Source organism: Brassica napus, chromosome A4 (assembly GCF_020379485.1).
Source record: "Brassica napus cultivar Da-Ae chromosome A4, Da-Ae, whole genome shotgun sequence".
Taxonomy (NCBI): domain Eukaryota; kingdom Viridiplantae; phylum Streptophyta; class Magnoliopsida; order Brassicales; family Brassicaceae; genus Brassica; species Brassica napus.
In genome coordinates this window covers 15685619-15699740 of record NC_063437.1, presented here as the reverse complement: position 1 = coordinate 15699740, position 14122 = coordinate 15685619, and the positions used below count along the sequence as shown (strand labels likewise).

Below are 14122 nucleotides of genomic sequence, written 5' to 3'. Positions count from 1 at the left end.
ACTCATAAGTTATGCTACATCACATCATATCCTTATACATGAATCTAAAACTCCTAAACTCATCAGGTATAATACATTTATATATTTCATAATCCTTTTTGATAACCATAACTCGGTAGGATCAGAAAGTTTGGTTCTCAAGCTAACTTTAAGTTTAATCCAACATTTTCCTTTTAAGCTTAAAGTTTCACAGCTCCACGTCCTTCATGCCAATGTAGTCTCTCATTTCGTCCTAGAGCTTTAGTTAATATGTCTGCCTTTTGTTTATCTCCCTGCACATATTCAACATCTACTTCCCCGTTTTTCACACATTCTCAAAGGAAGTGATACTTCTTGTGTATATGCTTATTCCTCCCATGAAACACCGAATTTTTTGTCACAACGATTGTATATTGGTTATCAATACGTATCACCACCTTTTCACACGCCTGGCCGATTACTTCACTCAAAAGATCTTGGAGCCATATTGCTTGTCTTGCAGCTTCCGTACCAGCCATGAATTCATCTTCACATGACGAGAAAGCAACTATATCATGTTTTTGAGAGCACTAAGTAATGAGACTTTCTCCAAGATAAAATATGTGTCCAGTCGTACTCTTCTCATCATCCAGATCAACATTATAGCTGCTATCGCTATAACCTACAAGCGTAGGTATCTTTGCCATCCAGTGCTCGAATATTAACCCATACGCAATGCTCCCTTGTAGATATCATAGCACTTGTTACATGGCAACTCCAAGTGACTTTCTTAGACTCTGCATATAACGACTCAGTTCCAATACTAAAGGATAGGTTGGGTCTCGTATGTAGCAAGTATCGCAAGCACCCATCATTCTTTCTATACATCGTCGCATCAATCTCTTCCTCGTTCTCTTGCCTTTGACATCTTAAATCCAATTTCCATCAGTGAATGAACTGGATTACAATTGCTCATCACGGCGATTCAAAATCTTAGACGCATAGCGCTTCTGGTTCAGACGAATTCCTCCTTCATATTGACATACTTGTATACCAAGATGGTATGTTAGTTTCTGAAGGTCACTCATGTTGAACTTGCTCGACATGTGTTGCTTAAAAATCGTCAATGATCTTCTTGTTAGTACTGGTGACAAACAAGTCATCTACATACAAAGCAACTATGAGGAGCTCTCCATTTATTGCCTTGTGATACACTGAAGGTTATTTGGCGCACTTTCTGATGGTAAACGGCTTCCTTGATCTTGTTGGGAGCGGTTTGATATGATTGATTTACTTGTCTCTCAGTATTTGCATACATTTGCTTTCTTTGATCTTCTTCAGTCTCTTCTTCTTCATATGCTTTCAGCCGTCCTAGAATATCTTCAAAACTTGTAGTGTTAAGATTAAGCACTTGCTCGAGACATACAACGATGTGTATGTATTTGTCTCAAGGCAAACTCATAAGAAATTTCTTTACAAGTTTTGTTTCTTCAATGGCGACTCCTAGAGCAGCTAATTTTGATGCTAACTCGGGCTGTTTACCACCGAACTCATCGATACTCTTAGACTCTTTCATCTTTAGACGACCAAACTTAGTCATCAAAGTTTGAAGTGTGGCTTGCTTCACACGTTCTGCACCTACATGTCTTGTCCTTATGGCCTCCCAATGTTGCTTGGTTTTGTCAAGCTCTCCGACCTGCAAGATGAGACTCTCGGGTATCGATTGAAACAACAAGGCTAACGCCATGTCGTTCTTCTCCGTGTTTGTTGTCACAGCTTCAATAGCCTCCCAAACTTTAAAAGTGATCTTCATTATCGTAGATCAGACAGTGTAATTGATTGAGCTAAGCATGGGACATTGTATCGATGAGGGTTCTCCTCCTTCTTTTATTTTTCCGGTTGCAGGCACAATATCACTCATGGTTTCGTTTTTGTGGCTCTGATACCAAATATAGAAATCAAGTCTCAATATTAAGGTCTCACGAATACAATATTATGAACTCAAACTCAAATAAGAAACTCTTCTTATTAATCTCTTAAGAAAAACTCTCTCAAAAACTTCAAGCTCTCAAACGATCACAACTCATAAGTTGTGCTACATCACATCATCTCCTTATATATAAATCTAAAATTTCTAAACTCATTAGGTATATAACACAATTAGATATTTCCTAATCTTTTTAGACAACCATAACTCGCTAGGATTAAGAAGCTTGGTTCTCAAGCTAATTTAAGCTTAATCTGACATTCACTACATCACACGTTGTAGCTGTTCAAGATCACAACTTTGAGAAAAAAAGAAGCACAACAGATGAAATTAATAAGGCAGGTTTTATGCACATGGGTTTGTAATCAAACCCTCCCCTCGAGATAGTGTTTCTCGTTCAGGAAACTTTTGGAGTGAATGTTATAAAAAATATTATCAAACTTTTGTAATCAAACTTTTAATTATTTAGAATAAAAAATATTATAGTTAAATTCATATAAATAGATGCAATCTAATATACCCAAATAATAACTAAATCGACTGTAAAAACAATAAAACCGACTAGATATAACATATCTAAAATCACATATCTAATTAAAATAAGATAATATTATTAATATAAATTATGCAAATGCTTCCACTGCTTCTGCCCATGGCCGCTATTGGCTCGAGGTTATTGAAACCACCGGGACTTGGGTGCATGAATTTGGAGTATTACTTTTTGGGAGTTTTCAAACATTATTTTTACAGTGCATGGTACCACCATCGCCCTGAAGTCCGTCACCAATTAGGGAGTTTTTGTCAATAAGAGTTCTTGCAACGCGAGCAGATAGCTTTTAAACGTGCAACCGGCACAAGATGAAACATAGGATTAAAGAATGTATAGTTTAAGGTTAAGATTAGCTAGGATTTTAAATGGAGCTTAAAGATTTGAGATAAAAGAAATGCTTAATGATTTGAGATAAAAAAAAATTAAAATGATTAAAATTTGAGGTTTAATTTAATACTGAAGTTTTATTATAAAAATATTGGAGTCTTAGTGTTTATATTTAGGATTTAGAATTTAAAAATATGTTTAGGGATTAAGGTTTCAAATAGCCATGGAAAGTTCATGGCAACATTGTGGCTATTTTATAAAAGCCACGTTGAAACAGTGGCTATACCGTGGCTATGTACATAGACACATAAATATTAGTGGCAATACCGTGGTTTCTTACCTAGCCACGAAAATCTTAGTGGCTGATGCCGTTACTACTTGGTTTTACCATGGCTAATTTAAAATTGTGGCTAGTCCGTAACAAAACCGTGGCATTTTTTATATAGTCACGGTTTTGCAGTGGGAATACAGTGGCTATGCGGTAGATTTTTACTAGTAAACGAGGACATGGGTGGTTTGAATAGTTTTCTTTTAACCAATTTAACGTGGTCCAGTGGTAAGATCAAAAGATTGAGAGAACCAAGAAAATTAATTAAGACAGGTTATATGCACATCAGTTTGTAACCAAATTATCTCTTAGAATCGGAGTCTTTTCCTCCAGCCTCTGACCCCAATGTAAACCACTCGACGTCCTTCACTTATCTTGATGAATTAAAAACCGGACCAAATGCATTTGTATACTACAAAGACCTAAGTGACTTGAGTCAAGTCTATACAATTGTGAAAGCCTTGACGTACGTAACGTATATGTAGATCGACATGTCCAGATAAATCAAATGTGCGGTGATCTTTTTGGATTGATGTCTTTTGTATACTACAAAGACCTAAGTGACTTGAGTCAAGTCTATACAATTGCGACAGCCTTGACCTACGTAACGTATATGTAGATCGACATGTCCAGACAAAATCAAATCTGCGGTGATCTTTTGGGATTGATGTCTTTTTCAGTGTTTGGAAAAAAAAAATGTTGATAATATTACATATATTAGTTGATGACAAATAACACTACAAAAACTCATAACAGTTTTCTTAGTTACTTTGTTCCGTTCCTTTGAGAATTTGTGGTGATGGATGGTGGTTTAGGACAAAACCCAACACGTCATGAAATAAAAGTAGGAGTAGTTCTTGATCTTAAAACAAACTTTTCCAAGATCTGCCTCACTTCAATTAACATGTCATTGTCCGAATTCTACCAAGCTCATCCTAATTACCGCACAAGACTTGCGCTTCACGTCAGAGATTTCATGGAAGATATTGTCGAGGCAACAGTAGCAGGTTCTTTACATTTTTTACTTCTCTTGCTTCTCCTTTACTATTTTCACGTAAGAGGTAATTCCGTATTATTATTTTTGGTTTTAGTTGAATGAATACTATGTAGGAAGTTAGGGTAACATCCAGACATGATTGGGTACTAGCCTCTCTTTTTTTTCCACAAAGTCGTGGTGTCTATCGGTATGGTCGAGTAAATCTCTACCACTAATAATTTTCATAGTCAAAATGTTTTTTTTTTTTTTTAACTCTGAGGCTCAGTTAGAGCATGATTATCGCCCAAAACGTTTCTGGGATTCTTAAAATCTTTTCTTTTTTTGTTTTCTAGTTTTTTTTTTTAAAAAAAAATTAAAAATGAACCAATCGCGGGCCGTCACGTGTTGTGGAGTCCGTAAACAGTGCAAAGGATGCAGTGCAAACGTTCCTTATTTTGGAACATTTTGGCACGGTAATTGAGAAAATGTGGTGGGATCTACGCGTAAGAACGCTCCCTCCACCACCGATAATGTTGCTCTTACATTCTCAGAAAAGTCAACTGAGAATCTCATAAAACTAGGCCCAGGCAAAAAAAACAGAACTGAAGAACCGAAATATCTGAAATATGAACTGAACCGAAACCTTCAAATACTCAAATGGTTCCTAAATTTCTATGTTGACAATATTAATATGAAGTTTTGGATTTTACCCATACCGAACGTCATTATGTTTATAACGGAGAAGATGTGGTGGTCCAACGGCCACCACATTGTGTTGATTATATAACATACCCAAACACACGTTGAAAAAACGAGACTTTGTTCTAGTGCATAGAAATTGGTAATAAATTCTTTTATCAAAGATATATTAAATAAGTATATATATGCTCAAAAATAAAGCATGTTAGCCAGTCCATATTAGAATTGTCCAAATTTCTTTTCTTTTACAATTCCATTTCATTCTTTAATCAATTCTAGTAATCATTCTACTTTTTTGGCTCCAATCTGCTAGTGTTACAAAATGATTGAATCTCATAATCATATCACAAAAACTAGCATTCCATTTATATCGTTTCTTATTTTATATATGATATCTTAAAAAAAAGCCAGATAACTAACTACTCGAGAAAAAAGAATATGAAATATTAAAGAAGATAAACAGGTGGTTATATAAAAACACATTAAAATTAGCATATATATATATATTGTAAATTAACAAAATAATCTAAATAAATATATAATCCCCACTAATAAACTGTAATTCATAAGAACTAAACTCTAAGGTTAACTCCAACGAGACTCCAAAACAGGGACTCCAAAAAGTATACAATACCATCCAATTTGGTATTTTGTGAATAATGTTACACTTACTCTCCAACAAATACTAAAAATATATATTTATTGTGTTATATTTAATAAAGGAGTTAAATTATTATTTCTTATTAGTTTAAACTTATAAGTAAACATATATAAATTAGTTAGAATAAAACAAAAATAAATAAATTAGTTAAAACAAAACATAAATAAATTAGTTAAAACAAAATTTTATATAAATCTAAATAAACATTGAAATAAAAAAAATTATAGTGTTTTAACAAATAAACGTACAATCTAAATATAATAAATTATAATGACTCATTACAAATAATTTAAATATCAAAATTATTAAAGAAACAGACAATTTAATATATCCGTATTCTTCTCTGTGATGTTTAAGATTTTCTTTTGTTTTGTGTGTTTAGAACGTTTTCAAGTTTATTCAATCAATTTCGTTGTTTTCTGGAATTTATATACAAAATATTATCTTTATTTGATATTTTGTATGTATAATGTTCGTCCTTTTGAAAAAAATTATAACTTGAAATTTAGAAATATAAACTAATTGAAGGACATTGACTTCATGTACCTTATAGTTTTGCAAGCTAATCTCTCCAACTGAGTGTTGTTAAAAAAAAAAGAGGTTATAAAAATATATCTCCATCTGAGATTAATATTTAACTATTCGAATCACTACATACAAAACTATGCCACTAGAAATTTCAAAAGAAAAAACTATGCCACTGGAATTACTACAAAAATATTATTTATGTAATCATAGACTTGGAAAACTTGTAGCTTTGCTTTGCAAAGAAATTCTGCCTGCCTCGTATTTCAAATTTCATCTGACTTTTTCCAACCCATTTTTATTGTCCTTTAGTTTTTTTTTGGGTCAAATTTGTCCTTTAGTTAACAGTAATGTTTTTAATAATAATTCTTTAAGACTTCTTCTTTTAGAACCAATTTTGGGTTCAAGACTCTTTCAAACCAATTCATTCCTCTATATATATAACAGAAAAGGGAAGTTAAAGAATCACATAAGTATTTGTGTCCTCAAATCTTGTGATGATGACAAACAACACTACAGAAAATCGTAACAACTTTCTTAGTTACTTTGTTCTGTTCCTTTGGGGATTTGTAGTGATGGATGTTGGTTTAGGACAACACACAACGAGTGATGAAATAAAAGTAGGAGTAGTTATTGATCTCAAAACAAACTTTTCCAAGATCTGCCTCACTTCAATTAACATGTCGTTGTCTGATTTCTACCAAACTCATCCTCATTACCGCACAAGACTTGCGCTTCACGTCAGGGATTCTATGGAAGATATTGTTGAGACATCAGTTGCAGGTTCTTTACATTTTCTGTCCCTTGCTTCTCCGTTACTATTTTCTATGCTAAGGGGGTAGTAGTCGGTATTTTTATATTTAGTTTTAGTTAAATGAATACTACCTATGAAGTTAGGTAACCTCCAGACATGATTAGGTACTATTTTCATTGAATCTAATCAATCTTATAAGTGTCTACTGAAAATCCCGAGTGTGTTCTTGTGTGGTATGTGCAACGAGTCTGTTAGATTACTATTAATAATCTACTTTTGGTATATGCTTAGAATCTTGCTGAAGATTAGTCTACTCTAATAGAAATCTTTCTATTCTCGAAAGTCGTGGTGACTATCTTATGGTCAATGAAATCCATACCACTATAAATTAAATATTAAGAATTAATGTTATTATTATAATAAAATTACAGAACTGATTAAAATATTATTTTTTCAACATCTGTATAATTCTAGATGTGGAACAGAATAAAAGAATAATAAAACTAGTAGCAGTAGACTTCGATAATGTTAAATGCACAAACCAATGACAGATCATTCTACTTAAAATATTTAAATCTATAAACGAACAAATAATTCTTCTCAGGATTAAACCATTCTTTTTCTTTGCTTGTGGTATAAGCAGCTTATGACCTAATCAATAACGAGCAAGTGAGGGCCATCATCGGACCAAGAAGCTCTATGCAAGCCGAGTTTATGATTAAACTGGCCAACAAATATCAGGTACCAACCATCACTTTCTCAGCAACGAGCCCTCTACTTAAAACTATCAACAACCCTTACTTCGTCCGAGCCACTATCGACGACTCATTCCAGGCTGAAGCCATTGCGTCCATTGTCAAATCTTTTGGGTGGAGAAGCATCGTCGCCATTTATGTGGACAACGAGTTGGGTCAAGGAATCATGCCCTCCTTGTCAGAGGCTTTAGAAGACGTGGAAGTCCATAGAAGTGTGATCTCTCCAGAGGCTAGAGATGATCAGATTCTAAAGGAACTTTATAAACTCAAGACAGAGCAGACAAGGGTATTCGTTATCAACATGGACTCAAGTCTCGGATTCCGGTTTTTGAAGAAAGCTAGAGAAATAGGGATGATGGAGGAAGGGTATGTCTGGTTACTATCAAATGGAATGACCCATATGATGAGAGACAACGGTCGTAGCTTAGAGACTATGGAGGGCTTGCTAGGTGTGAGGAGCCATGTCCCTCAATCTAAAGAGCTTCAAGATTTCAGTTTGAGATGGAAAAGAAAACTAGAGAAGGAGAACCAGGCGAGGGATAGTACAGAGCCTAATGTTTTCGCATTATGGGCGTATGATTCGGTCACTGCATTGGCCATGGCGGTGGAGAAAACAAACACAAAGACATATAGGAGGACCTACGGTCCACATCTTCTAGAGGCTCTCTCGGATGTAGAATTCAAGGGGTTAGCAGGAGATTTCAAACTCATTAACCGGCAGCTCGAGTCATCAACTTTTGAGATAATCAATGTTATTGGAGATGAAGAGAGGATTATCGGATTCTGGACACCAAGCAGTGGACTGGTGAATGCAAAATCAAACAAAACGACATCATTTTTAGGCAAGAGGTTTGGGCCAGTAATATGGCCGGGGAACTCGAACGTTGTTCCAAAAGGTTGGGAGATTCCAACAAGCGGGAAGAAGATTAAAGTGGGCGTTCCAGTAAACAAAGGATTCCTCAATTTTGTGGAGATAAAGACGGATCCAATCAGTAATGTAACCACTGCAACGGGTTATGCCATAGACATCTTTGAAGCTGCTCTTAAAGAGTTGCCATATTCAGTCATTCCTCAATACGGTTTCGAGGCTCCAGGTGATAACTACAATAATTTGGTCTATCAAGTCTATGAGGGGGTAAGTTCTTTTTATATATTCTAAATGGTTAATTATATAAATAATATAATAATTTTAAATTGAAATTAAACGATTAATCAATTATTATAATATATTTACTTTATAAATGTATATCAGTTGACAGAAGAATCATATAGTATAATATATTAGGTATTTTTCTTTGATGTCTGATTTCCAATAATTGATAAATAAAACAGAAGTGGGATGCAGTTGTTGGAGATATAACAATCACATCGAACAGGTCACGGTATGTTGATTTCACGTTACCGTACACAGAGTCTGGGGTGTCTATGATTGTGCCGGTGAGGGACAACAAGAACAAAAACGCATGGGTGTTCCTAAAACCTTGGAGCTTAGACCTATGGATCACCACCGGTTGCTTCTTCGTGCTCATTGGATTTGTTGTGTGGTTGTTCGAACACAGAGTCAACACAGACTTCCGTGGACCTCCTCACCACCAGATCGGCACTAGTGTCTGCTTCTCCTTCTCCACCATGGTTTTTGCCCACCGTAAGTTAAATTATAACGTTAAATTATATTATGATTATCATTAAATACAAAAATATACAGTTATTACAACTATAACTGGTTTACATATTTTTTTATAATAACAAGAAACAAGATTCTAGTGATATGGTGAAATTGTGTGTGTCTATATAGGTGAGAAGGTCGTAAGCAATTTAGCAAGGTTTGTGGTGGTGGTCTGGTGCTTTGTGGTGCTTGTGCTCACTCAGAGTTACACAGCGAATCTCACCTCTTTTCTGACTGTACAAAGTTTACAACCAACAGTCACAAATGTGAAAGATCTCATCAGTAAAGGGGAGTCTGTAGGGTACCAAGAAGGCACATTCGTCTACGATCTTTTAAGAGATCTGAACTTCCCTGAATCACAGCTCAAGCCTTTTGGTTCTGCCGAAGAATGCGACGACCTTCTGTCCAAAGGGACATCAAAAGGTGGTATTGCAGCAGCTTTTGACGAAGTGCCCTACCTTAAGGATATCGTTTCTGAATACTGCTCCAAATATGCAATGGTTGAACCTTCTTTCAAGACTGCTGGTTTTAAACCTTCCTTTAAGACTGCTGGTTTTGGCTTTGTAAGTTCCTTAATTAATATTTATTTTAGTGCTTTTTGAAAATGGCAACAAAAACACAAGTATTTTATTTTTACTGCTCGCTTATGTGTAGGCATTCCCCAAGAACTCGCCTATGACAGGAGATATCTCAAGGGCTATCTTGAAAGTGACTCAAAGCAAAGAAATGTCACTCATAGAGAACAAGTGGTTCAACCGTCTTAACCTCGCTAGTGATTGTCCTGATCAAGATACCGCTGATCTTTCATCTAACCGCCTCAGTGTCAGTAGCTTCTGGGGACTGTTTCTGATAGCAGGCGTTGCTTCCTTTTTGGCACTTTTCGTCTTTGTAGCCCTCTTCTTGTACGAACATAGGCACACACTATGTAGTAACTCCGAAGGTTCCATATGGAGAAAGCTAAAGTCTTTGTTCAGAATCTTTGACGAGAAAGACATAAGGTCGCACACTTTCAAGAGCAATGCGGTTCATAATGTGAGTTCACCTATTACGCCGTGCACTCCGAGCCCTTCGAATGTGCAGATCAGACCATTGCCACGAAGCATGTCATTAAACAGGGAGTTTGAGCTAAGAAGAGAGCATGTTTATCCATGAGTGAAGAATGTTTCAGAGCGCACCCAAAACATGATAAACAGGGAGAATCTGATATTGAGTTTGGAGCTGGAAGACAGAGAGAAGTTAAACAAACTCCCTAGCAAGTTACACTGTAAAGTATCAACTTAAGTTGTTAATAACTTAACGTATGTAAGCTGTATTCATTGTACTTGAGTTGATATTAATATAACTCAGTGGTGTACACTTGATGCATTCAGTAGCAATTGACTAGTTTGAGACCATAACGCTTTCTGCTTTTTGTTATAATGTTCCATGTTTTGGAGAATTAGTAGCGTATACATAAATGGACCAAAATAGTGAAGTACATGTTGGGTCGGAAAAAACCAATGGTGATATTGACAGATTCGAGTCTGTTTCTGATAGCGGGCATTGCTTCAATCTTGGCACTTCTCATCTTCGTAGCCAAATTTTTGTAAGAAAGTAAATGTCTTGACATAGAATCTTTGATGAGAAAGACATAAAGTCGCATACTTTCAAGAACAGTGTCGTTCATTTAACCCAAGGAATTCGAAGTTCTTCAACCGTGCAGGTCACACCATTGTCACCAAATAGGGAGTTTGAACTAATAAAAGTGGCCACACCATTGTCACCAAATAGGGAGTTTGAACTAATAAAAGTGGCTTTCAACCAGAGTGGAGAACTAATATCACTCATGATTTCATTTTTGTGGTTTTGATACCAAATATAATCAAGTCACTCGATATTAAGGTCTCACGAACACAAGATTATGAACTCAAACTCAAATAAGAAACTCTTCTTATTAATCTCTTAAGGAAAACTATCTCAAAAATCTTAAGCTCTCAAATTCTCACGACTCATAAGTTATGCTACATCACATCATATCCTTATACATGAATCTAAAACTCCTAAACTCATCAGGTATAATACATTTATATATTTCATAATCCTTTTTGATAACCATAACTCGGTAGGATCAGAAAGTTTGGTTCTCAAGCTAACTTTAAGTTTAATCCAACATTTTCCTTTTAAGCTTAAAGTTTCACAGCTCCACGTCCTTCATGCCAATGTAGTCTCTCATTTCGTCCTAGAGCTTTAGTTAATATGTCTGCCTTTTGTTTATCTCCCTGCACATATTCAACATCTACTTCCCCGTTTTTCACACATTCTCAAAGGAAGTGATACTTCTTGTGTATATGCTTATTCCTCCCATGAAACACCGAATTTTTTGTCACAACGATTGTATATTGGTTATCAATACGTATCACCACCTTTTCACACGCCTGGCCGATTACTTCACTCAAAAGATCTTGGAGCCATATTGCTTGTCTTGCAGCTTCCGTACCAGCCATGAATTCATCTTCACATGACGAGAAAGCAACTATATCATGTTTTTGAGAGCACTAAGTAATGAGACTTTCTCCAAGATAAAATATGTGTCCAGTCGTACTCTTCTCATCATCCAGATCAACATTATAGCTGCTATCGCTATAACCTACAAGCGTAGGTATCTTTGCCATCCAGTGCTCGAATATTAACCCATACGCAATGCTCCCTTGTAGATATCATAGCACTTGTTACATGGCAACTCCAAGTGACTTTCTTAGACTCTGCATATAACGACTCAGTTCCAATACTAAAGGATAGGTTGGGTCTCGTATGTAGCAAGTATCGCAAGCACCCATCATTCTTTCTATACATCGTCGCATCAATCTCTTCCTCGTTCTCTTGCCTTTGACATCTTAAATCCAATTTCCATCAGTGAATGAACTGGATTACAATTGCTCATCACGGCGATTCAAAATCTTAGACGCATAGCGCTTCTGGTTCAGACGAATTCCTCCTTCATATTGACATACTTGTATACCAAGATGGTATGTTAGTTTCTGAAGGTCACTCATGTTGAACTTGCTCGACATGTGTTGCTTAAAAATCGTCAATGATCTTCTTGTTAGTACTGGTGACAAACAAGTCATCTACATACAAAGCAACTATGAGGAGCTCTCCATTTATTGCCTTGTGATACACTGAAGGTTATTTGGCGCACTTTCTGATGGTAAACGGCTTCCTTGATCTTGTTGGGAGCGGTTTGATATGATTGATTTACTTGTCTCTCAGTATTTGCATACATTTGCTTTCTTTGATCTTCTTCAGTCTCTTCTTCTTCATATGCTTTCAGCCGTCCTAGAATATCTTCAAAACTTGTAGTGTTAAGATTAAGCACTTGCTCGAGACATACAACGATGTGTATGTATTTGTCTCAAGGCAAACTCATAAGAAATTTCTTTACAAGTTTTGTTTCTTCAATGGCGACTCCTAGAGCAGCTAATTTTGATGCTAACTCGGGCTGTTTACCACCGAACTCATCGATACTCTTAGACTCTTTCATCTTTAGACGACCAAACTTAGTCATCAAAGTTTGAAGTGTGGCTTGCTTCACACGTTCTGCACCTACATGTCTTGTCCTTATGGCCTCCCAATGTTGCTTGGTTTTGTCAAGCTCTCCGACCTGCAAGATGAGACTCTCGGGTATCGATTGAAACAACAAGGCTAACGCCATGTCGTTCTTCTCCGTGTTTGTTGTCACAGCTTCAATAGCCTCCCAAACTTTAAAAGTGATCTTCATTATCGTAGATCAGACAGTGTAATTGATTGAGCTAAGCATGGGACATTGTATCGATGAGGGTTCTCCTCCTTCTTTTATTTTTCCGGTTGCAGGCACAATATCACTCATGGTTTCGTTTTTGTGGCTCTGATACCAAATATAGAAATCAAGTCTCAATATTAAGGTCTCACGAATACAATATTATGAACTCAAACTCAAATAAGAAACTCTTCTTATTAATCTCTTAAGAAAAACTCTCTCAAAAACTTCAAGCTCTCAAACGATCACAACTCATAAGTTGTGCTACATCACATCATCTCCTTATATATAAATCTAAAATTTCTAAACTCATTAGGTATATAACACAATTAGATATTTCCTAATCTTTTTAGACAACCATAACTCGCTAGGATTAAGAAGCTTGGTTCTCAAGCTAATTTAAGCTTAATCTGACATTCACTACATCACACGTTGTAGCTGTTCAAGATCACAACTTTGAGAAAAAAAGAAGCACAACAGATGAAATTAATAAGGCAGGTTTTATGCACATGGGTTTGTAATCAAACCCTCCCCTCGAGATAGTGTTTCTCGTTCAGGAAACTTTTGGAGTGAATGTTATAAAAAATATTATCAAACTTTTGTAATCAAACTTTTAATTATTTAGAATAAAAAATATTATAGTTAAATTCATATAAATAGATGCAATCTAATATACCCAAATAATAACTAAATCGACTGTAAAAACAATAAAACCGACTAGATATAACATATCTAAAATCACATATCTAATTAAAATAAGATAATATTATTAATATAAATTATGCAAATGCTTCCACTGCTTCTGCCCATGGCCGCTATTGGCTCGAGGTTATTGAAACCACCGGGACTTGGGTGCATGAATTTGGAGTATTACTTTTTGGGAGTTTTCAAACATTATTTTTACAGTGCATGGTACCACCATCGCCCTGAAGTCCGTCACCAATTAGGGAGTTTTTGTCAATAAGAGTTCTTGCAACGCGAGCAGATAGCTTTTAAACGTGCAACCGGCACAAGATGAAACATAGGATTAAAGAATGTATAGTTTAAGGTTAAGATTAGCTAGGATTTTAAATGGAGCTTAAAGATTTGAGATAAAAGAAATGCTTAATGATTTGAGATAAAAAAAATTAAAATGATTAAAATTTGAGGTTTAATTTAATA

The 14122-nt window shown here is 35.5% G+C and overlaps 1 protein-coding gene across 1 annotated transcript; it reads left to right on the top strand.

The window, feature by feature from the left end:
* Nucleotides 1–6168: 6168 nt before the first annotated feature.
* LOC125608055 (glutamate receptor 2.8-like) lies at nucleotides 6169–10554 on the top strand. The gene is made up of 5 exons (XM_048777831.1): nucleotides 6169–6794; nucleotides 7409–8655; nucleotides 8853–9165; nucleotides 9316–9749; nucleotides 9841–10554. The coding sequence occupies exons 1-5, from the start codon at nucleotides 6509–6511 to the stop codon at nucleotides 10336–10338; spliced, it is 2778 nt and encodes a 925-aa protein (XP_048633788.1). The 5' UTR covers nucleotides 6169–6508; the 3' UTR covers nucleotides 10339–10554.
* The last annotated feature ends 3568 nt before the right edge of the window (nucleotides 10555–14122 follow it).

Bases quoted from the DNA above. Each gene is read 5' to 3' on its own strand.
- LOC125608055 (XM_048777831.1), top strand. From the start codon at position 6,509: ATGATGACAAACAACACTACAGAAAATCGTAACAACTTTCTTAGTTAC. The intron at 6,795-7,408 runs GTTCTTTACATT...TGGTATAAGCAG, and splicing joins TGTTGAGACATCAGTTGCAG to CTTATGACCTAATCAATAAC. The intron at 9,750-9,840 runs GTAAGTTCCTTA...GCTTATGTGTAG, and splicing joins AGACTGCTGGTTTTGGCTTT to GCATTCCCCAAGAACTCGCC.